The sequence below is a fragment of the Lissotriton vulgaris genome, chromosome 10 (genome assembly GCF_964263255.1).
Source record: "Lissotriton vulgaris chromosome 10, aLisVul1.2, whole genome shotgun sequence".
In the NCBI taxonomy this organism is placed as follows: domain Eukaryota; kingdom Metazoa; phylum Chordata; class Amphibia; order Caudata; family Salamandridae; genus Lissotriton; species Lissotriton vulgaris.
The window spans coordinates 1,035,361,682-1,035,385,318 of record NC_141698.1 but is presented as its reverse complement, the minus strand read 5'-3'; the positions used below and the strand labels follow the sequence as shown (position 1 = coordinate 1,035,385,318).

Below are 23,637 nucleotides of genomic sequence, written 5' to 3'. Positions count from 1 at the left end.
TTCTTCAGTCCCACCATGGTGGCAAGCTTCAGCTGAGGAGAACAGCCGGCAGTCATGCTGCCCCTGTGGGACCACTGCCACGTCAGTTGACTGTGCGACATACACCATGTTGTGCATTCCACACAGTGCATAGATGACCGGGAACTTCTAGGGGGGCACAATATGTGCCCCCCCCCAGTTGCACCCCCATAGGCAGATTGACCCAGGGGCGCTGGTTGGGCCCCCTTCCCTGCCTTTCCACCACCTATTACATGGCGGGGTCACCGCCATGAAAGGAGTGGTGGAAAGGCAGGTTGTAATCTGCTCGGCAGTGCCGGCATCGGAACTGCCACCATTTCCTGCCCCTCACAACACCACGCCAGCTGCGGGATCCAGGACCTGGCAGAGGCAGCAGGCTACCTGCAGGCTTGTGGCGGTCTGACCGCAAGGTTCGGAATCGAGCGGTTGTGGCGGTTGGACCAGAACTGCGGGTTTGGCAGTCCCAGGACGGCCAAACTCGAAATAAGGCCCAAAGTATGGTTGCCCTTTATGCCCTTGCCCACAAAGTTTGGTGCTCCATGCATTTGTCCACCCCAGGTGAACCGAATCAATCTCTCCCTACAGACCGCCACAATCCCACCAATCTGGAAGCAGGCTCGGGTAGTTCTGAAAGTTAAAAAGCCTACCCTTGACCCCAAAATATTGGAAAATTACCATCTCTTATCCTTGCTTCCGTTTTCAGTCATAATCTTAGAAAAACACACTAACTCTCACATGAGTAAAAAACTTCCTATTTCATCCATCTCAGTTGGGATTTCAACTGTAAATTGTAAATTGATACTTGTATAGCGCACTACTCACCCGCAAGGGTCTCAAGGCGCTTGTACGAATACCACTGTGGAACCCATCCTGGCTTTCCCTGTGAGTCGTCCACTCCTGGGCATCCCCAAGGTGGAGGCCAGGCATCCTTAGCGTTGTGGGGGCCGTTGTGGAGATTAAGCAAGCTATTGCCCAGAGTTGCAGCGTGGGACCCATGATTAGAATAGGCACCGAGGCGAGAATGATCAGGTCCGTGGAATTTTGAGCCCAAGACCCGCCGAGGCGGAGAATTGAATCCTGGTCCCGGGCTAGACCTCTGCATCAGGGTCTGCCGCTCTAACCATTGAGCCACACTTCTCCACAAGTTCTCAACTGCTACATAGCACCAAGACAACTTTGGTGCCTGTCTCCAACATTTAAGAGCCATCTTGGATTATGAATGCTCAGCCACCCCTTGATCCTCTTGGACCTCTTGGCAGCCTCTAACACTATTACTATGATTTGTAGATAAGACAAAAAAGAAAAAGAGAGTAGGGTAACCCTATAGATGGCAAGTTGAAAGGTTTTAGGGCAGTGGACCCACTGACCTCGCTGCTGTTTGTTGCTTAGTGACAATATATGTCTGGCCCTTTCTCTATTTTGAGAGGAACCAACATTGGCATCACTAATAAAGTAAGATTTGTGCAATGACAACGTAGATGCTCCGGCTCTGCCCCCTCATTCAGAATGAACTACCCACCTGATTTATACAAAAATGGAGCAAAGAAATGTAAGCACAACATTCTAAGTCGCAACCCTAAAACCCTCATATCAGACTCCTATTTTTGCTTCTCCAAAGGAGCTAATAAGACTAATCTGATTCTCGACTCGAGATGCACAGCGAAATGGCGGAATGCTTCGTATGCTCCTAATGCTGTCAACGCCACTCAGAACATCCCCTGTGTCTTCAGACTCCTCATATCTCCCTCTCTCAAAGCAAATGCTACCATCCCATATTCACAACAATGGCAACATTCTTATCAAAGCAGCCGACATTGACTTACAAGCATTTGACTCACTTTTTAACACCCTGAAAAAGCAAGTAGAAGCACCAGCAAAACAATGTAGCTACCCTTCTCAAACACTGACTCCTATCCATCACCTTAAAACGTTCAACACCACCCAGAGAACTACACCGAATGGAAACCATATCCCTGCAGTCTGCACAGCTACACAGACTCCTACTAGACACTTCTGCAAACAGCCCTCTCAGCCCAAGGAGCAAATACACAACAGGAAGTAGATGAGTGCCTAAAAAACACAGTTACCAGACAAAGAGCAAAGGTTATTAAGAAAGAAAATTGCAGATAGGTCACACATTTTTACAAACATTACCACAGAATGATAGTCTAATTGGTCAGTCCCCAACACACAACCTTCCCGTAGACCAAATCAATTATAACTTGCAACTACTCAGGGAACACATTGAATGTGTCAAGAAGATAGTCATCACACTTCTTCTCACAATCGAGAAGATATACACACCCAACACCAACCGCACTGACTTCCTATATTGCAGAAAACTTATCAACAACAACAGGGTCACTACCGCCCGAGACAACAAGCTTCATCCGCTGAGAAGAATGAACAATCGCCTCTCAGAAGAAGAGATAAACAGCACACAGAAATGGGAAACAACCTTTACAACGCAGTCATTACATCGCAACATCCTTTACATCGCATGTCATTACAACGCAGCCATTACATAGCATGTCACTACAAAGCATGTCATTACAATGCATGTCACCACAATGCAGGCATTACATCGCAAGTCATTCCAACGCATATCATTGCAACGCATAGTACCCTTACACTATCCGACACTTACCCTACTGTTGCACTCACTGGAGTTAGAATAGTAATTTTTACCCCTACACTATCCAACACTTACCCTACTGTTGCACTCACTGGAGTTAGAATAGTACTTTTTACCCCTACACTATCCAACACTTACCCTACTATTGCACTCACTGGAGTTAGAGTAGTAATTATTACCCCTGTACTACCCAACACTTACCTTAAATTCGATGTAATGGTATGCATTATAATGGTATGCATTGTAAAGGTATAATGCAATGTAATGGAATGCATTGTTAAGGTGGTTTCAGAAAATGCGATGTAATGGCACGCGATGTAAAAGAATGCGTTGTAAAGGATGTTGCGATATAAAAACTGCCTTGTAAAGGCATGTGTTGTAAATGTATGCGTTGTAACATCCTACATTCCACAGAAACACTCCCTTGAAAAAACATCCAACATCCCGATTGTCAAGATAGCCAACTACAAAAACCGGAGACACATCCTTTACGAGTCAATCACAACAACCTGATCTAGATCGCAACAGACACAATGCCTACCACAGTAACTCCCAAACAGTGACAAACCTGAAATGCATGCTGCACAATTGCAGATTAGCTGCAAGACATGAAACTGATATAGCAGATGTGATCTTATTGCATGATCTGCAAATTCTCTTCCTAACCGAAATTTGGCTCATGCCAACAGCAGCTCCATTACTAGACATTTTCACCCGCTAGATTTTATGTCTGGACCGCACATTGATGCAAGAGGGATGTCTTGTCATAATTTACGTAAACTGTTTTACCTTAAACTCACTCTTGTTAGAAAATACCTCTTTGTTTGAACTCATGTGAGCTGAAATCAAGCTTGAAAAGGGATAGGGAAAACCCTAATTTCATGCCATCTACTGGATGACAACACTGTCTTCCTGGAGCAACTCATGGAAGCGATCACAATCAATGCCACCTCCCTCCAATAAAATATTATTAGGAGATTTCGACCTGCATTGGAACAATAACAAAGACTCCATAGTGGCGGCACCCAGTAACATGCTGCTAGAACTTAACACGATTCAAGCAGCCAATGAACTAACACACAACAAAGGTGCCACACTTGACCTCATCATCGCTAAACTGGGATCTGTAAACATACTAGACATCGCTCCTACAGCCTGGTCAGACCATCATCAAATTATTTTGCAAATATCTGCTTAAGAAACAAAATTCAATGAAAAATCTACTTGAGCGGCAGAAAACAACCGATTGCACTGTGCAAGATGCGGTTTGCACTGATTGCACAGTGTGGACAAGTGTCCGGCACTGTGCAATGAGTGCGATCAGCATTTTGCACAGTGCACTACACAGTTCGCTTAGCTTCACGTAGTGCAAAGTGCATTTCGTGTAGCTACGCGTAGCACTACTATGCGAACTACGCCCAGGGTTACTCCTGATGGTATCCTACCAGAAGGCAGTGGTCCAAGCACTCATACCATCTTGCCTGGACTGTGGTAATGCCTTGTACTGTGACATGCCTAAATGTCTTTTAAATAGCCTCCTGTTTGTTGAGAATGCTGCTGCCAGGCTTCTATTCAATATTACTCACTGACCTTACATTTGGGTTCACCTTGCAGTGCTCGACTGGCTTCCCATAAGCAATTGACTTTCAAGTTCCTCTGTCTAATGTATTGTGTTTTCCAGAATAGAGTTCCTTAGAATATTTGCAGTGTGATGCGATCCTTTGTGCCATCTCGGGGCCTTCGCTTGGCTAATGAAGGGCTAGTCACTATTCCATGTGTCAGGAAAGAAAGAAAGGGCAGCCATTCTTTTGACCTCGCTGTATCCACAATGTGGAATTTATCTCAATGAAAAAGTTTGAGACCTGGCTCTTGCTGAACAGCTCTGCCCCTCTCTTATGTTTTTCCCAGCGCCTGTGTGCCCCTTTGCGAGCAGCAATGCACATTCAAAATCTTTAAACTTTAGGTTGCCTCCTATCTGCTTAACAAAAGCAACTAGATACCACCACAATTGGCAACAGCCACCCGAATACCCTACTTGTACATTACATGTGGCTAGGCAACTTTGAGACTACCTTGAAAATTCAATGTATCGTGAACTTTGGCATTTGGGCATTTCTCCAGGGAGAAGAAGTGAAACCTCACTTCTGCCTGATATAAATGAACTGAGAGGGGGAGACCTAGGCCAGGTCTAATATTACTCGACCACTCTGCTGCATTCAACACTGTTGGCCACACTATCCTTCTTGAAAGGTTCCACAAAGGCAAGCATAGTAGGTGCAGCAGCCGAATGGTTCTAGTGTTTTATATTAGGATACACCCTGTCTTTTTCCATGGCCATCGCTAAATTGCAGACTTTTAATGTCTCATTTGGAAGGTACCAAGTTTCCTCGTTGTCACCCTTACTTTTCAACATCTGCTTGCGTCCTCTATTACAGTCGATGAAGGAAGGTGGATTCTTCGTACTTGCGTATGATGATGAGGCAAAGCTGCTGATTTAACTGGATGAGAAGGTTTCTTCCTCGCTTAGAAATCACAGTTCTTCTCTGATTGACATAGACGGCTAGAAGTGTTGTCATCTCTTTAAACTTAATTGTGTGGAACTAACATGCTTCTAGGTGGATGCAGTCAGCAGGATGAAAGAAAAGGCCCTGCCATTCATTTAGAAAGAAGCGCATACTGAAGTCATTTCAGTTTATGAAGTCTTGCATTGATTCCTACAATGGACTGTATCTTGATGTATTGTATTGTATTGTATGTTGGATTTATATAGCGCTTATCACCCAGGGGTCTCTAAGCGCTTGCCTTGGGAACCCGTCCTGGCTTTTCCCTGTGAGATAGCCCCTACAGGGCATCCCCAAGGTGAAAGCCAGGCATCCCGCCGCGGGGGGCCGTTGTGGAGATTAAGCAAGCTTATTGCCCAGAGTTGCAGAGTGTGAACCCATGATTAGGTCAGGCACCGAAGCGAGAATTATCGAGTCCGTGGACATTTGAGCTCAAGACCCTGCCGCGTCGGGATTTGAACCCTGGTCCCGGGTCTGACCTCTGCTTCAGGGTCTGCCTGCTCTAACCAGTGAGCCACACTTCTCCTCATGTCACTCATGCCTTTATTAACAAACTGCAGTAGATATGAAACTTTGCAGTAAGGAAATCAACAGTGCTGAGAAAAAATAGGACCATGTATTTGAAGGCAGTAGAAAGCTGCATTGGCTTTCTGCAAAGTAGTAGGTTCAATTTAAAACTCTCTCCCTGGGTCAGAAGTCCTTTTAGAGGCTTGAAAAATCATATCCCATGGAGTGATCTGCTGAGTATAATGAGTCTGCATCCTTTATGCCCTAGTTCATCTCTTCTTGTGCAAACCTTTTCTTGCAATGGCCTGAATGTGAAGCCAATACTTATGCCACTTAGATCCAAAGCTTTAGAGCTGGCTTCTCCAATGAGTAGCTCGTTAGCTACCGGTAGCTCTCCAGCTACGTGTAAGTAACTCAGCTGTGTGCAGTCCAGCTTACTAAACTAGAAACTTTCAATTCGTAGAATTAATATTTGTCTACAAACATTGAAATGTTTGTAATTGAGATTATAAAAATGTGCGCATTTTTAGAAAAAATAAACTGAGAAAAATGGATACGTTTGGAAATTTATTTACAGCTGAGTGATAAATAATGCAGCATTTTGTAGAATTATTGGGAATGTTATAACTTTTTTAGGTCGTGCCTAGCCAGCTCTTGCGTTGTCTAGAAGAGCTGTTGTATATACTGTGTGGGCTCCAGAGCATTGCCTCACAACTTGTCTACTTCCGCTTAGGACCTTTTTTTTCTAGAAACTGCCTCTATTTAACTGTCTTGAGAAAAAACGACCAGCAGAGGCCAGTAAAATACCAGAATGGTTTCTGCCTAGGGCCTTTCTTTTTTAATTTTCTAGCAACTGCCTCTATTTAGCTTTCTTGATAGAAAACGACCAGAAGAGGTCAGTAAAATCCCAGAATCATTTAGTGCATTGATTATGTCTGAATTATGAAACCTGAAACATGTACATATATACAACATAGCAGTTCATAGTGTACACACAATACTGTGTATTGATACTTCTGGGATGCATGAAACTGGGTATGCTTCACTCATACATTTCGCTAACACATGCTAGCTCCTCTATTATTCACTTGAATGGGACTTTGTCTATACAACTAAATTAACTCAAGCATTTGTTCAAAACAAAAAAACAGTATATTATAATCTTACGTTCAAAACTGTGTGTGTATATATATATATATGTGTATATATATGTGTATATATATATATATATATATATATATGTATATATATATATATATATATATATATATATATATATATATATACCATTTAAAAAAGGCTTGTGATGGTTTCATTTTAACTGCAGCGTGAACAAGGGCACTTGTGCTCGAAACGGGTCGCTGGTTTGGCTTCTGTGGATTAAATAAACAAGAACATTGCTGACTTGGTGGTCTGTATTTCCTTTTGTTGATGGCGTTGAGGCTTTGACCACGAACGCAGATCTCGAAGAGGGGGAACTTTGTGCTCTCATATATATATATATATATATATATATCTATACTACTATTATAAAGAGAGAACTGTGTCCTTTGAGGCAGGTAAACTCGAAAAGTACCCCACCAATCCAAACACCCAAGACATCTTTGAAAACGTCACGGCAAGCAGAAGGACATAGGCTATATAAAAATAAAAAAATATACGTTCTTTAAAAAATGTTCGAATAAAAAAACGTAGTCCCTTGGAAGTAGCGCCGGCCGCGACGTGCGTGATGACATCGGGAGCGCGGGGAGGACCGGCGTTCAGGAGCAAGAGGAAGAGCGGCCGACATGAGCGCGGGGAGGAGCTGCGGACAGGCAGGGAGGAGTGGCGAGCGGACAAGCAGTGAGGAGCGGCGAGAAGCGGAGGAGCAGTGGAGCTGTAAACTCAGCAGCGCGGGGAGGAGCGGCGGATGAGGTAAGTGAAGCAGCCGCGGGTGCGCACCAAGGGACGGGCGGGGGCCATGAACACTGAGTGCTCAAAAAGCATTTTCCTCAAAGTCAGGACGTCGGGGGAAACAAAGCGTGGTCAGAAGCGGCCAGGACTTACGACGGGCGGGGGCCATCAACACTGAGTGCTCAGAAAGCCTTTTCCACAAAGTCGGGTCATCGGGGGAAACAAAGCGTGGGGAGAAGCGGCCAGGACCTACGACGGGCGGGGGCTATGAACACAGAGTGCTCAGAAAGCCTTTTCCACAAATTCGGGACGTATGGGAAAACAAAGCGTGGGCATAAGCGGACAGGACCAACAAAACGGCTGCTCTGCTGCGACACCCCTGCTTCGATGCTGCCCCAAGCCCCTTCTGCCCGGGCAATAATGAGAAGGCCCACACTGCCAGCATAGCACCTTTCACAGCGGAGACTGCAGCCTCGAAACACCTCTTCTCTGTGCCAAAAGCCTAACATGTTTCGGAATTGCTTCCTTGTTCACAGGCCACGCATGCAGTAAGACAAATGGCTACTGACGAATAACAACTGCTTTTATTTGACTTAAGAAGCCAGGTGGGTGTGTCCTTAAAGCCCCAGTGGGCGATGGTCTTTGCAGTTCATACTTTGAAATTCCCAAGTGGGTGTTGTCGTCAGCCTTACCACCTAATAAGTCCTTTGTAGCTGAAAAGCGGCAAACTCGAGTGCGCTGCCTTTGATTTCTCACACCCTTGGCGCGCTGGCAGCCCTGAATTACGTGCCGAATGACACCACAAGACCGCACACAGGCGGCGGTTCCTTCTCGCGACCCAGGCAGGGCCGCTACATATCCAACAAAAGTTTTGCCCGAAATGAGAAGGCCCACACTGCCAGCATAGCACCTTTCACAGCGGAGACTGCAGCCTCGAAACACCTCTTCTCTGTGCCAAAAGCCTAACATGTTTCGGAATTGCTTCCTTGTTCACAGGCCACGCAAGCAGTAAGACAAACGGCTACTGAAGAATAACAACTGCTTTTATTTGACTTAAGAAGCCAGGTGGGTGTGTCCTTAAAGCCCCAGTGGGCGATGGTCTTTGCAGTTCATACTTTGAAATTCCCAAGTGGGTGTCGTCGTCAGCCTTACCACCTAATAAGTCCTTTGTAGGTGAAAAGCGGCAAACTCGAGTGCGCTGCCTTTGATTTCTCACACCCTTGGCGCCGCTGGCAGCCCTGAATTACGTGCCGAATGACACCACAAGACCGCACACAGGCGGCGGTTCCTCTTGCGACCCAGGCATGGCCGCTACATATCCAACAAAAGTTTTGCCCGAAATGAGAAGGCCCACACTGCCAGCATAGCACCTTTCACAGCGGAGACTGCAGCCTCGAAACACCTCTTCTCTGTGCCAAAAGCCTAACATGTTTCGGAATTGCTTCCTTGTTCACAGGCCACGCATGCAGTAAGACAAACGGCTACTGAGAAATAACAACTGCTTTTTTATTTGACTTAAGAAGCCAGGTGGGTGTGTCCTTAAAGCCCCAGTGGGCGATGGTCTTTGCAGTTCATACTTTGAAATTCCCAAGTGGGTGTCTTCGTCAGCCTTACCACCTAATAAGTCCTTTGTAGGTGAAAAGCGGCAAACTCGAGTGCTGCCTTTGATTTCTCACACCCTTGGCGCGCTGGCAGCCCTGAATTACGTGCCGAATGACACCACAAGACCGCACACAGGCGGCGGTTCCTTCTCGCGACCCAGGCATGGCCGCTACATATCCAACAAAAGTTTTGCCCGAAATGAGAAGGCCCACACTGCCAGCATAGCACCTTTCACAGCGGAGACTGCAGCCTCGAAACACCTCTTCTCTGTGCCAAAAGCCTAACATGTTTCGGAATTGCTTCCTTGTTCACAGGCCACGCATGCAGTAAGACAAACGGCTACTGACGAATAACAACTGCTTTTATTTGACTTAAGAAGCCACTTGGGAATTTCAAAGTATGAACTGCAAAGACCATCGCCCACTGGGGCTTTAAGGACACACCCACCTGGCTTCTTAAGTCAAATAAAAGCAGTTGTTATTCGTCAGTAGCCGTTTGTCTTACTGCATGCGTGGCCTGTGAACAAGGAAGCAATTCCGAAACATGTTAGGCTTTTGGCACAGAGAAGAGGTGTTTCGAGGCTGCAGTCTCCGCTGTGAAAGGTGCTATGCTGGCAGTGTGGGCCTTCTCATTTCGGGCAAAACTTTTGTTGGATATGTAGCGGCCATGCCTGGGTCGCGAGAAGGAACCGACGCCCGTGTGCGGTCTTGTGGTGTCATTCGGCACGTAATTCAGGGCTGCCAGCGCGCCAAGGGTGTGAGAAATCAAAGGCATCGCACTCGAGTTTGCCGCTTTTCACCTACAAAGGACTTATTAGGTGGTAAGGCTGACGACGACACCCACTTGGGAATTTCAAAGTATGAACTGCAAAGACCATCGCCCACTGGGGCTTTAAGGACACACCCACCTGGCTTCTTAAGTCAAATAAAAGCAGTTGTTATTCGTCAGTAGCCGTTTGTCTTACTGCATGCGTGGCCTGTGAACAAGGAAGCAATTCCGAAACATGTTAGGCTTTTGGCACAGAGAAGAGGTGTTTCGAGGCTGCAGTCTCCGCTGTGAAAGGTGCTATGCTGGCAGTGTGGGCCTTCTCATTTCGGGCAAAACATTTGTTGGATATGTAGCGGCCATGCCTGGGTCGCGAGAAGGAACCGCCGCCCGTGTGCGGTCTTGTGGTGTCATTGGGCACGTAATTCAGGGCTGCCAGCGCGCCAAGGGTGTGAGAAATCAAAGGCAGCGCACTCGAGTTTGCCGCTTTTCACCTACAAAGGACTTATTAGGTGGTAAGGCTGACGACGACACCCACTTGGGAATTTCAAAGTATGAACTGCAAAGACCATCGCCCACTGGGGCTTTAAGGACACACCCACCTGGCTTCTTAAGTCAAATAAAAGCAGTTGTTATTCGTCAGTAGCTGTTTGTCTTACTGCATGCGTGGCCTGTGAACAAGGAAGCAATTCCAAAACATGTTAGGCTTTTGGCACAGAGAAGAGGTGTTTCGAGGCTGCAGTCTCCGCTGTGAAAGGTGCTATGCTGGCAGTGTGGGCCTTCTCATTTTGGGCAAAACTTTTGTTGGATATGTAGCGGCCATGCCTGGGTCGCGAGAAGGAACCGCCGCCCGTATGCGGTCTTGTGGTGTCATTCGGCACGTAATTCAGGGCTGCCAGCGCGCCAAGGGTGTGAGAAATCAAAGGCAGCGCACTCGAGTTTGCCGCTTTTCACCTACAAAGGACTTATTAGGTGGTAAGGCTGACGACGACACCCACTTGGGAATTTCAAAGTATGAACTGCAAAGACCATCGCCCACTGGGGCTTTAAGGACACACCCACCTGGCTTCTTAAGTCAAATAAAAGCAGTTGTTATTTGTCAGTAGCCGTTTGTCTTACTGCATGCGTGGCCTGTGAACAAGGAAGCAATTCCGAAACATGTTAGGCTTTTGGCACAGAGAAGAGGTGTTTCGAGGCTGCAGTCTCCGCTGTGAAAGGTGCTATGCTGGCAGTGTGGGCCTTCTCATTTCGGGCAAAACTTTTGTTGGATATATATATATATATATATATATATATATATATATATATATATATATATATATATATATATATATATATATATATATATATATATATATATATATATATATATATATATATATATATACACACACACACACACACTTGTTTGAGTGCTACCACACATATTCACATCTCAATCTTAAGTACTGTAGTATGTGTTCTGCAGCCCTTCCCGAAGTCTAGTTGAAGGTTATCTAGGAGCTTCTTATCCTCAAGACCTGGCTTTTCGACCAGTAGCAGCCCCCCTCTCTCTCCCCCCCCCCCCGCCGCAGCGCCTTGAGACCCTCATGGGTAGGTAGCGCGCTTTAAAAATGTAATGATTGATTGATTTAATGAATTCTATAGGTTGAGTAACAACATGGATTTCAGAACTTTAGATAGAAAGGTTAGATCGGACTCTAGGCAAAAAATATTCAGATCATTTAGATCAGCACCTGTTTATTTTAGGAGGGGTGTAACCTGACCAATGCTTTAGTCATTCTGGACTATCCCTTGGGTCTACTAATGTGGTTCAAAAGGGTGGTATCTTAATGTTATTGGCATGGGAGTCCGGGGTGGGACCTTGCAACGTTGCTGGAGATTTCAGCTTGTCTGTCATCCCTAAACTGGGAAAAGGTCTTGGTTGATTTTGGATTATTGTAAAGTGGTTCATTCTTAAGTTGTGTCATTTAGCGAGAGTTCTATATTTTTTTTACTTAGTCTTCAAAACATTTTGAGAACTTAATACAGATTTTACTGGTGGTGTTTGTCACAGTTGCTGTATTGGTAGTCTGTCTGTCTTTTGGGTTAGTTTTGCACTTAGCTGATTTCTAAGCTGACAAATATAATTTTACGTCTCAAATATTTGTTTTTCATATCTCTTGCATTCATAGTGGTGGTTTTCCATGTTGTTTGTGCAGTGATTTAGTCTCTGTTGTATGTTCTGTGGCTCTAAGCGATTTCCTCACTACATTAAAATCTTATGAAAAATCTGACGCAGAATTCTTCATTGTATTTCTCTTCTTATATTGGGAGGTGAAATAACACCAACGCATGGTCACTATCTTGAATGTAAAAAGAAGTTGGTGGCCTTATTCTCAATGTAGGTGCATACCCATGCTATGAGACTCATGTGATGGCCTTTGATCATGATTTGAGCATACAAGAATGTGAACAGTATCAGTATGTGATATGACCAATCCACTGGGATGGGGCACTTTCCATGAAGGCAGCTTCACTTGAGATGATAATATCTATGGTGCAACCTTTCTGGTGAGTAGGTGCAGAGAAGTGCTGTGTGAGATGATTAGTGACAAGGAATGATGAGGCAGACCTCTTGGTCCAAGACGTCACTCCAGAGCAGATTGAAATCTCTACAAGAATTTGTGATTTTGAGATTGTTTGATCTGTCATCAGTTCTGTAAGTTGGTGTTCAAGTACAATTGTCCTCAAGAGGGATATAATTAGGTTGGAATTGTACATAGGGATCCAGCTCTACAGAGCAATATTTGAAGGAGGGGAAACTCTCTTTTTGTAGATGTTTGCATTCAAGTATGTTTGTATGTATGACTGCCACCAGACCACTACTTTTGTCAAAGTATTTTATTCTGGAGCAGTACATGTTGAGATGTTAAATTTAGACTCCTGGCTCCTGATCAACATTAAAGTAGGATGTAGTTAAGATTTTTTGTATATTGTGCCTGAAGCAAGTAGTGGGGAGTTTGGGATCACAAATGGATTAAAAGTTGCCACCTACAGATTGGCTTCGCTTCAAGGTTTCTGGTATATCTGAAAATGAGAATGGTTGAGACCTCTTTGAGGGTGAGTGTATATGAGATGTATCTGAAGTGTATAAGTAAAGTAAGTCATCAGTGTATTTATCTGACAGATGAAGTGGCGGCTCTGTTACTCAGGGGAATTTTGTTACTCCTGGTCAAGACCCACACCAATTCCTTGTGATTGGATAGGGGAGAAAGACGTACCTACAGTGCCTATAACCAGTGTTGTTCTCAAGGAGCTGTAATATTTTTACTCGCTTCCTCACGAGAGCAAATCATGAGATGAAGCTTGAAGATTAGGTGAGTAGATTGATTTGATCCAAGGATTGCTAACAGAGTATGGAGTTACGGACTCTTGTGGAACAGAAGAATGTGACATTCTGAGGGCTTTTTTGCTTTGAAGTAAATTGGATCAGGGAATATGTGGAAAGGCAAGATACAATTGTTATTGTTATTGTTATTTTTGATTTGTAGCGCGCTCAATCACCTACAGGCCTCTAAGCGCTCGTGAATCGATGGTAAAACAACAACTTTGACAGTACAGAAGGCGTCCACTGGCCTAAGTGGCTCACAGGGCTCTCCTAAATAGCAACGTTTTCAACCCCTTTTTGAAGCGTAGGAGGTTTCCTTCCTTACGTAGTGGCTCAGGTAATGTGTTCCACAGGTGAGGAACCAGCACCGAAAAGGCTCTTCCGCCCTTGGTGGCAAGTTTGTACCGAGGGCAGACCAGTAATTGAGAGTCTGAGGATCTAAGAGCTCTCTTTGGGCTATACACTGCCAGACGATCTTTAATGTATGTGGGCGCCATACCATAGATGGCTTTGTGGGCTATGCACAAGCTTTTAAATTCCACTCGCTCCTTGATAGGGAGCCAATGGAGACTTTGTAGCAGGGGGGATGCTTTGGTACGTCTTGGCAGTCTGAAGATAAGACGAGCAGCGTCATTCATCACCACCTGTAACCTATTTGTCAGAGTTTTTGGTAGGCCGAGGTAGAGGGCATTTCCATAATCTATTCGTGAGATCACAGTGGCTGCGACAATGGAACGTAGCATAGATTGGGAGATTATAGGTACTAATTTCCGTAGCTGTCGGATAATGTTAGTACAAAGGCCCACTACTGAGGAAATTTGGTTGACCATAGAGAGGTCACAGTCCAATTTGATCCCCAGGCTCTTCACATTTAGGCTGGGTTTTGGGGCTGGACATAGCTTTGCGGGCCAGTAGAGATTACACCATGGTGAAGTGGCAGATGAAATCACCAGGATCTCAGTCTTATCTGGGTTGATTTTTAGGAGGTTTCCTGTCATCCACTGGACCGTGTATCTCAAGATATTCTGAGTGTGGAGTTGGGCGGCATTTGTATTGTCAACACTCAGCAACAACTGCGTGTCATCCGCATAATTGTATACTGTGCAGCCCATACTCGCCAGGGAGGCAATTAGAGGCTGTAGGTATAAGTTAAACAGCAGTGGGGATAGGGCCGAGCCCTGAGGCACCCCACACTCTAATTCTCCCACTGCGGAAACTTCTTCTCCAAGCTGTATTCTTTGTGTCCTTCCTGACAGAAAAGACTGCAACCAACTGAAGGCCAGGCCTTTGATGCCAAAATCACTCAGTCTTTCCAGCAACAACGCATGGCTGACGGTATCGAACGCTCTTGTACTTTGGGGAGGGGGGTCAGAGGTGTTCGGCCCAGGTGCTTCTTTTTAATAGCAGAAAAAGAGTCGAAGTCAGCAGGTTCATGTTTTGCTCTATCTTTATAGATAGATGGGAGAGGGGTTGTTTGAGAGTGGAAAGCTGATGGACAAGGTATGGGTGAGTGATCTGATGCATGAGGGCATTATACAGGTCACGTTTGGGGCTTTCTAGATGGCAGCAAAGACCCTGTGTAGAAATATGGCCATCATTAAATTGCAGGTTGGCAGTGTCCTAGGAATATGGAAACATTGCTGGAGTCTCTTATATGTGGAAATCATTCATTCCATGTATGGTGTTAAGTGTTTGGAAATTTTAATTTGTTCTGGTCTATTTGGGTGAGTTTGAGGGGTTGTGACTCAATTATCTAGAAGTAGTTTTACTTAATGTTCAGAAGTAGTTAGGAATGAGGTTAAAAACTTATTATGTAATTGCTTGGGCCAAGATGTGTCCAATATTATAAATGTAAGTGATAATTTCTACCTTGCAAGTAGATGAAGCTGGTATAATTTGTTTTTTGCAACTTGGGATTTTGCTGTCTAAGACGATTGTCCGAAGGGACATGTCCAGGCTGTAGAAAAGTAGGCCTGTATTTTGTTTGCCTTTTTGATCTCAGCAGTAAATGTCAACATTTAATGTGTCTGGATATTATGTTAGAGATTTTTATGTTTAAAATTCTTCGTAACATATGTAGGTAAGTTTGGCAAGTAGGTGATTTTGAAAATGTGTTACCTCTTTTCTGAGCATTAATTTGCCAAAGACCCATAAATTACTACTCGATATTAGCGCAAACATGTATCATAAATTTAAAGTATTCGTGTGAATGTCTCGAAGTGATGAGAAACGTACCCTAGGTATGAAATGGATGGCCCCTTAGGACAGAAGTTCCAAACAATAAAGTTATAGGAAGAAACAAAGTGTACACTGGTTAGTCCTAAAATGCAAGTTTCAGTATAAGGATGATGATTTATTAGTTTTTGAAATTTTTTTTGTCTTTTTTTTTCTCATGATCTATGTTTTTCCTTCTACTGTGTTCTAGGTTATCTGCATGGGTGCGAAGCAGAATCTCTTGCCTGCAGAGTATCAGAAGAAGCTGGAAGCTATAGAAACGAACAACTATGATGGACCAATGCCAATAATGCAAGAGATTGAAGCTGCAATGAAGAATGTACAGCAAACCATGAGTTAAATGAATTGCATGGTATTCAGTCCATTAGACTTTAACCTCGCAATATTCATTTTTTGCCATAACCCAGGGATTTCCTAAACCGTTTGCAAGGAGAAATCGAGTTGTACTTGGAGTGAGATGAAAGAATATTTGTATTCCCTGGAGAACATAAAAACCTGCAAGACACAGAACTATGTTAATGTATAATTGTAATCAAGCTGTTGTGTTCCTAGTTACTAGAACATAAAATTGGATTCTTATTTGCGAACAGCAGATGTACTTATCAAGTTGCTCCCAATAATCTTCAAGGGTTAGTAATACTTAGCGATGTTCATAATGAAATTCTTTTTACTCAACATATTTGTTTCTCGGGTTGTGGACATCTAAGGTGACTGTAGAAATCCTGACGACCCACTGAGCTATCTCATTACTGCCAGATACTGGTACAGTAGCCATTCTGACTTGCACTGGGACTCCGCAGTTTAGCCCATTTACAGTACACCCACTCCCATCATCTTTGCTTTGCCATACCGTAGGTCCAGACCATGAAATAATATTGTAATATTGATATCACCCATAAGCATGTTCTTTGGAATATTGACACTAATGCAGCCAGTAATATTGCATGGAATTGAGTCAATAACTACTAGTACAGAGAACTCGCGCAATTGTCCGACCAGACTCGCTTTTTGGCGGGTCTTGGCAAGGATAATGGGGAAAGAGCTAGCACTTTCATGCACTAATGCCATTACTAACCTTGGAGCTAGCCAATGATACTAGTTCTTGTCACTCATTACCGTTAGTCATTCTGAGCAAGCTCCAACAGTAAAGGGTAAGTATTTTTGAATTGCTTAAGAGAAATCTTGATGGGACTTTAAAATATTTTGAATAATCCTTTTCCCACTGCAGTCTAAATGATCTCCAGACCAGCATAGCAGAAAATAGTGAATACATAAAGAAAAGAAGCAGCTCTGTATGATGCCCATCTGGATAATGACATACATGTAATAACATATAAAACATGATGGTGTACATTTCATAAATCAAATTTGAGAGAAGTATAAAAAATCTTTTAAACTGTCTTAAATCAGTTAAATGCAACAAGGTCCAAAATTGAGTTGCTCCTATTTGTGCTGAATGTAACACATATGTAAGCTACGGAGAACTGCTTCCGTTCCTGATACCTCACTTAGCAAGTTGGTTTCTAACATCCCCACCTTTCACATTATCTCCTGTTGACTGAGAGGCTCAAGTCCTTTATCCATGTCTTGTCTTGCCCAAATCTGACTCCTGAGTGTAGGGAATTTTGTAGTGAAGAGATGGCTGACCTAACAAGCTTTATAAAAACTGGACTTTTTCGTACAAATTTACTGGTTTCCTCAAAGTGTTACAAACTGTGTTTTCTCAATGTGCTGCTGATTGTAATCTGCATTTAACACCGTTATCAACTTTTTTTCTTGCTTTACCATCTACCTAAAAAATAATACAAACAATGTTGACAAAAAAAATATGGACTTTTCTTTTTTTAGCCCGAAATGTAGTAGTCTGTCTTTTGGCTTTTGCTAAACAACCTCAGATCATCAAAGACCATCAAAGACAATCTTTCAAAAACAGCTGAAGCCTTAGATGTTCTGATTCGTTAGTGTCCTGGAACACCTTGACCTATAGCGAAGTGCTGGGAAACCCCGTGTGGGTAGCTGTGCACTATATAAGATTTCAATAATAATAATCACAATAAAAAGAACTGGGTGTGTGAAGCTGAGTATTTGTATAGCCCCCAGCTTTCAAGGATTCTGATGCACATATTATTAAGATGCTTCAAACTTACTGTATATTTTATGAGAACGGCATAATCCACGTTATACTTTAGGCACACAGATAGTCTTTTGACTTTCCGGACATTAGCCTATTGCCAAATATAATTGACTCTTTGGATGCTCTCAGTTAACAGAAGGTAGACCTTGTCTTTGGTTGCTGTAACACTAGCAAATGTCATAAGCTGCATTCTTACTGCCTACAACTGTGAAGGTGCATTATTGTGTAGCTTTTAATGTCAAACCGGAACAGTTGATGCGAATAAAGGATACACAAATTAACAATAATTGCTTGCATGCTGAATCTTATTTCCAAAGGGTTTATAATTGATTTTCAGTGACTCCACTGAAGATAAATAATGCTGTTTCTTGTATCACTCTACAGTACTCTGGGGTACTATTGAATGTTTGGGTTCAATATGTTATATTCTGTACTTGTCAATTGTTTATACACCAGGTCTATGTTGGTCTGCAGTAATCCTCATTTGTCACTGTGACTTTGTCTTATTGCCACTGGTGATGAGGAATTTAAACTCCATCATCTCCAACACATTTGATCTTCAATTTGTTACAGTCTCTCTCCAGATGACTTTCTGGTCAGGAGCCACTTCAGCATGGAGAAGCAACATGGGAAATGAATCTCTAAAGATGAATGAATGGGATTTATGTGTGAAATGTAAGGCCTGCAAGAATAGTCATCAGAAAAGGAAGTGCCATTTAATGACAAACCACACACCATAGTTGATGTAACATGCAATTCAGCACGGTGGCACATCACATTGAGAAATTACCTTAGGGAGAACAGGCTAAGATGTTGTTTGATTGATTTAGATACATTTGGAAGATATCCAAAGCAAGGCAACAGATGCTAGAAATTATTCTAACTTGAACCCCACTACATTATTAATTTAGAAACCTGTGAACCTGCCAGACTCAACATCAACGAAGAATCAGCAGTCCGTCCACCATGAGATGTAAGTTTTAGATATATATTCATGTATGTAAATTACTACTGCTAGGACATCCTTGTTCTTTTTTCTGTAGTGCTGTTTTATGAGTTTATGTTGGACATGATTTTATAGTTGGACAATCAAGAAACATTGGCCGTACAAATGAATTGTGATTAACGTGTAAACAATTACCAAGATTAGGATAATAGACTGGGAAGCTGATTTCTTTCCTCTCTATTCTCATCGTTGGTAAACCTTTAAGTGTTATAGATTATCCTGACTGAATTATTAAGGAATTTAGGCATATATTCATCAACACAAATTGCGATCGCAATAGTTGCGAAACAGCTATTGCGATCGCAATACCATTAACTGCAATTCAGGAAAGGAAAGGAAAAACAACCAAATAGTGAATTCGCAAAATATATTTTGCGAGTTGGCAATTAAAATCGCAGAATCAAGGTGAAACCCCCTTTGCGATTCTGTAATAGCGAAGCTCCACTGATTCTGCAAATTCATTTGCGAACTCGCAAAATAATCGCAAAGCAAATTCATGAAAAATCGCAATTGGCGAAAAAAAGAAAATCGCAAATAGCGAGGCGCAATTTAAGGAGAACTCAAACCAGGTGGTAACCATAAAGTTCAATTTGAAAAAAAATAATAATAATTCTCCTAACAAGATACATGTGCGGGGCTAAACAAGCACACTTAAGGAGACACAGTAGGAGCATGAGGACATTCACAATGCCAGGACTCTACATTGTGGTAAGGGGGCGAAGCTCCAGGCTGCAGCCCGGAACAGACGCAGAATCCAGGAGCGCATCTTCCGGCTGCAGATCACTCTCCTGGGCCAGACTCAGGAGGAGATCTACTCGAAGTACAGGCTGAATGGGGCAATGATAACCAAGCTCATCCGAGACCTTGAACCCCTGATGCAGCACCCAACAAGGAGGACCAATGCCGTGCCCACCCATGTCCCGGTCCTGTGCTGCCTTCACCTCCTGGCCTCAGGAAGCTTCCAGGGGATAGTTGCAGTTGCAGGAGGGATCTCCCAGAGCACACTGTCCCGCTGCCTAAGGAGTTTCCTGGACGCCATGCTGACCCGGATACACCATTACATTACCTTCCCAACCACCCAACAGGACTTAAATCCGATAAAGCTACAATTTTACAACATTGCGCAATTCCCACATGTAATTGGATGCATTGAATGTACCCACATCTGCCCACCCGCTGAGACAGAATACATGTACCGGAACCGCAAGTCCTACCACTCACTGAACAACCAAACGCAAAGACAATCATCACCGTCATAGTGGCACAATACCCGGGGAGCACGCATGATTCATTCATATTCAGGCACAGCGGCATGCACACACGCTTGGCCAGGGGTGACTTTGGCGAAGGACACCTCCTAGGTAATTACACATGCCCACAAACAGTACGTCAAGCCCATGTAGCTGCGCATGACAGGCACTGACCCTCTGCTCCTTTCCTTCAGGTCACAGCGCCTATAGCCTCCGTGAGTACCTCCTCACCCCATACCTCAACCCTGCCTCACCACAGGAACAGCGTTACAATGCTGCACACATTCGCACCAGGAATGTCATTGAACGGACATTTGGGATGTTAAAGAGCCGATTCCGCATCCTACATAAGACTGGTGGGGCACTCAAATACCAGCCTGAGGAAACAGAAATTTTATGTGGTCAGTGTGTCCCCCCACTCGCACCCTATCCATGTACCTATGCCCCATGTATGTTCATGTCATCATGTAATTCCCTTCCCGTACCCATAATAATATTGCCTCTGCATTTCCGTTTAATGTTAGCATGTCAGTTATTAGGCCTTCCATGAATGAAACGTTAATTCTGCACTGTGGCCTACGTTGCCAATGCATTTACATGGCACACGTTTAAATGTCGAGAAGCACACGTTTTTGTGGCCCAGCCGAGCCAGGCCCTGAATTCAGGCTCCGAGCCTCTTCTGTCTCTGAAAGCTGCAGTTTAGGTATGCATCCCTGACCTCTTCCTTACTCCCTGCTCAGCCGAGAGGTGCCCGGCCTGGCCTGCCTGCCAAGATGGTATTTTGCCTATAGTTATCTGCTCAGCCTCCGCAAAACACATTCCAGTCTAGTGAAGGAGGTAAACATTTTCCGCCTGCAGAGCATAGTCCCTAGCCTTCCTGTCTCCATGCAAGTGATTTACTGAACCCGTTGCCATAGTAGGCCCATGGCCCCACGTAATGCACGATGAAATATGTGCACATTAGTATTTAGTGATGAACAGCTTTTACTCGAGAGACCTTTACTTCAGACAATACATCCTCCAAACACAAGATATCAGATGTGCCAAAGGTGCAGGTCGTTCTGACATCCCAGACTCCAGACTCCTCTACTAGTGCTAAAGTCAGCCCCCCCCAGCTCTCCCCAGTTACACGTCAATTTCACGTCATGACCAGTTGCGCGCACATGTAGGTTAAAGGTTTCTGCTGATCCTGCAGACCTCCTCTATGCATCCACCCACCTATGACACACCTATGATTCATCAAGTGCACACCTGCGTGTACGCCTCCTTACACGCCTTCTTTTACGCCCATGTGTTCTTATCTCTCTCTTTTCACATTGCTCCGCCTGGAGTGTTCCGCCTACTGTATTCATTACAATTGTATGGTTTTACTATATATAATGTGTGATGTTAATAAAAGATGTGATATCCCTTCCTGAACCTTAGTGGTGATGGAACCCGATTCTCCCCCTGGCTCGAGCCATTGAAATAAAGCCCTTTTAACTCGGACACCACGGACTCTGCCTCTCATTTTATGAGCCATCCTTATTCTTTATTAATGTATAGAAATTATGTCTGGGTAATTTTATTTACCACAAGCCTGAGGTCTGCTGCCGCATCGGGGCCGTGTGTGCCATACTGCACAATATTGCTATAAAGCGAAGGATACCTGTGGAGATCCCTGGCAGTGAGTTGGAGGGGGACAACCGGCCACCTGCACATGTACTTCATGCACGCGGGGAGAATCCTGCTGAGGGACACAGGCGCCGCAACTACATCACACAGAATTATTTCTAGTGCCCCCATACCTCTCACACAACACTGCACTCATGCATGACAAATGAAATAATGACATGAGTCGGATTTACTTTTGAAATAAATTCTTATAATTATGTTAACAGGATATTCCGTTAACTTTTTTTGGACAGAAAACATGAAAACTGTATTACGACCAACAGCCCCATGATTGCGAAGCAGGCCTACATTGTACTGCAGCATGGCACTGCTGCTAATGTTCATACAATCCTTAGCGCCTCCGGCCGGACGCGCCCTGTCGCCTCTCCACATCCACCTCGCTGGTATTGGGCCGTCATGCAGAACTGGGCCTGGTGCTGCGGCATTGTTCTTGTACCAACGGCAGGGACAGGCTGATTAGACTGGATGTGCCCTCACTTGTATCATCACCCCCCACCCTTACATGGGCATGGCCACACACCTGCTGGTTTTGGAGAGCGGTTGTGAACTGTTCCAACACCCTAGCAACATCCTGACAGCATTGCACCATCTGGAGTTGCATTGCCAGGGAACGGCGTGAGAGTTGGGCCATAGCATTACCGATCAGATGGTTTGACGCGGTGTATGCTGACAGCCCGGTCAGCAGCTGGTGGTGGCGGCGGCGGCTGATGTCCTGCTGTGACACCATGATTTGGCTGTTCTCCCTCACAGCAGCAGTTAACACCTGCACGCTGTCGGTGAGCTGGCTCACATTTCTTGCGGTTTCATATAGCTGCAGCTGCATGGCTGCCATGTGCCGTGCCTGCTTTTGGTGGACTGCTAGCATCCAGCATTCAATAGCAAGACCAGGATCTTGGGCATGTTGCCCCCAGCCAGCTCGTCTTGCCACGTTGCCCTGCTGACTCATCCGACCGCTTGACTGCGAGCGCACAGTGGCTGTGCGCCGTGTCTGCCTCCTGGGTGGTGGTGTGGCCTGTTGCACTGCCATGTGTGAGGCATGTGGTGGTTGCGCTCCTCCTGTCGCTGCAGGGGTGGCCCTGTCCGCATGGGGAGGTGGTGGTACTGGTGCCGGTGTGTGTGAAGGTCCTGGTCGTGGGGCAGGATGGCTCTCTCCCTCGGTGTCCTCTGGGTTCTCCTCAATTTGGAGTGCCTCACTGTCAGTGCTCTGTGGTTCTGCAGCACCTGTGATGTAAATGGGTGCATGATTAATGATATGCATCATGCACATGGGATGTTGCAACATGCATGCAGGCTTGCTTTTCCTGACTGGCATTAGGGACATGTTTCACTTGACAGGTCTGACTGTGTGTGGCTATCTGGGAACTATTATCACACTACAGGTCCCACAATGCAACATGGCATTTCAGATGTGCAGGGCCTGCATTACTGGGGTTATCAAACGGCTCGCTCTGGGGGCATGGGCATTGTTAGGGGACGGGGTCGCAGTTGCATGGCACTTACCTTGGGATTGTTGGGTGGGTCGGGAGGTGTCTAGCCGGGTGACCCCCACGCAGGCTGCAGGGTTGATTGTGTCCTCCACCAGGTCTTCTAGTGCCGTGTTGGGCGCAACTGTGGAGTCTCCTCCTCCCTTGGCATGTTGCTCCCCCAGCCTCTCTGCAATGCGCTCTTTGGCACGACCTCTGAGGTCGTACCACCTCTTCTTCAGCTCATCAATGGAGCCCTCGGTAACTCCAACAGAGTTTACCTTGCCAAATGCGCCTCTTGTCTGCTTTAGGCACCTTCCGGGATTCCTTCCCAAACAGCCTATCATGGTCCCTGCTTACACCCTCAATGAGGAACTCCAACTCCTGCTCTGAAAACTTGATTTTTTGTTTTCTGCCAGGTGCACTGCTTCCTGCTGCTTCCTGGGACATTCTGTTTTAGTAAGTGTGTCCTGTTGTGGGGTTGCAGGGTGGGTCTGGTGGAGCTCTGTGCTGTGCTTCTTCCA

General features: G+C 44.8%; 1 protein-coding gene across 1 annotated transcript in view; it reads left to right on the top strand.

Annotated features, from left to right (window-relative positions):
* Window positions 1-18,004, top strand: part of GGCT (gamma-glutamylcyclotransferase) — a 178,447-nt gene extending 160,443 nt beyond the window's left edge. The window contains exon 4 of the mRNA XM_086942081.1: window positions 15,777-18,004. Within this exon, the coding sequence (XP_086798207.1) occupies window positions 15,777-15,926 (150 nt within the window). The 3' untranslated portion in view covers window positions 15,927-18,004. The remainder of the gene's footprint in view (window positions 1-15,776) is intronic.
* Window positions 18,005-23,637: the final 5,633 nt, after the last annotated feature.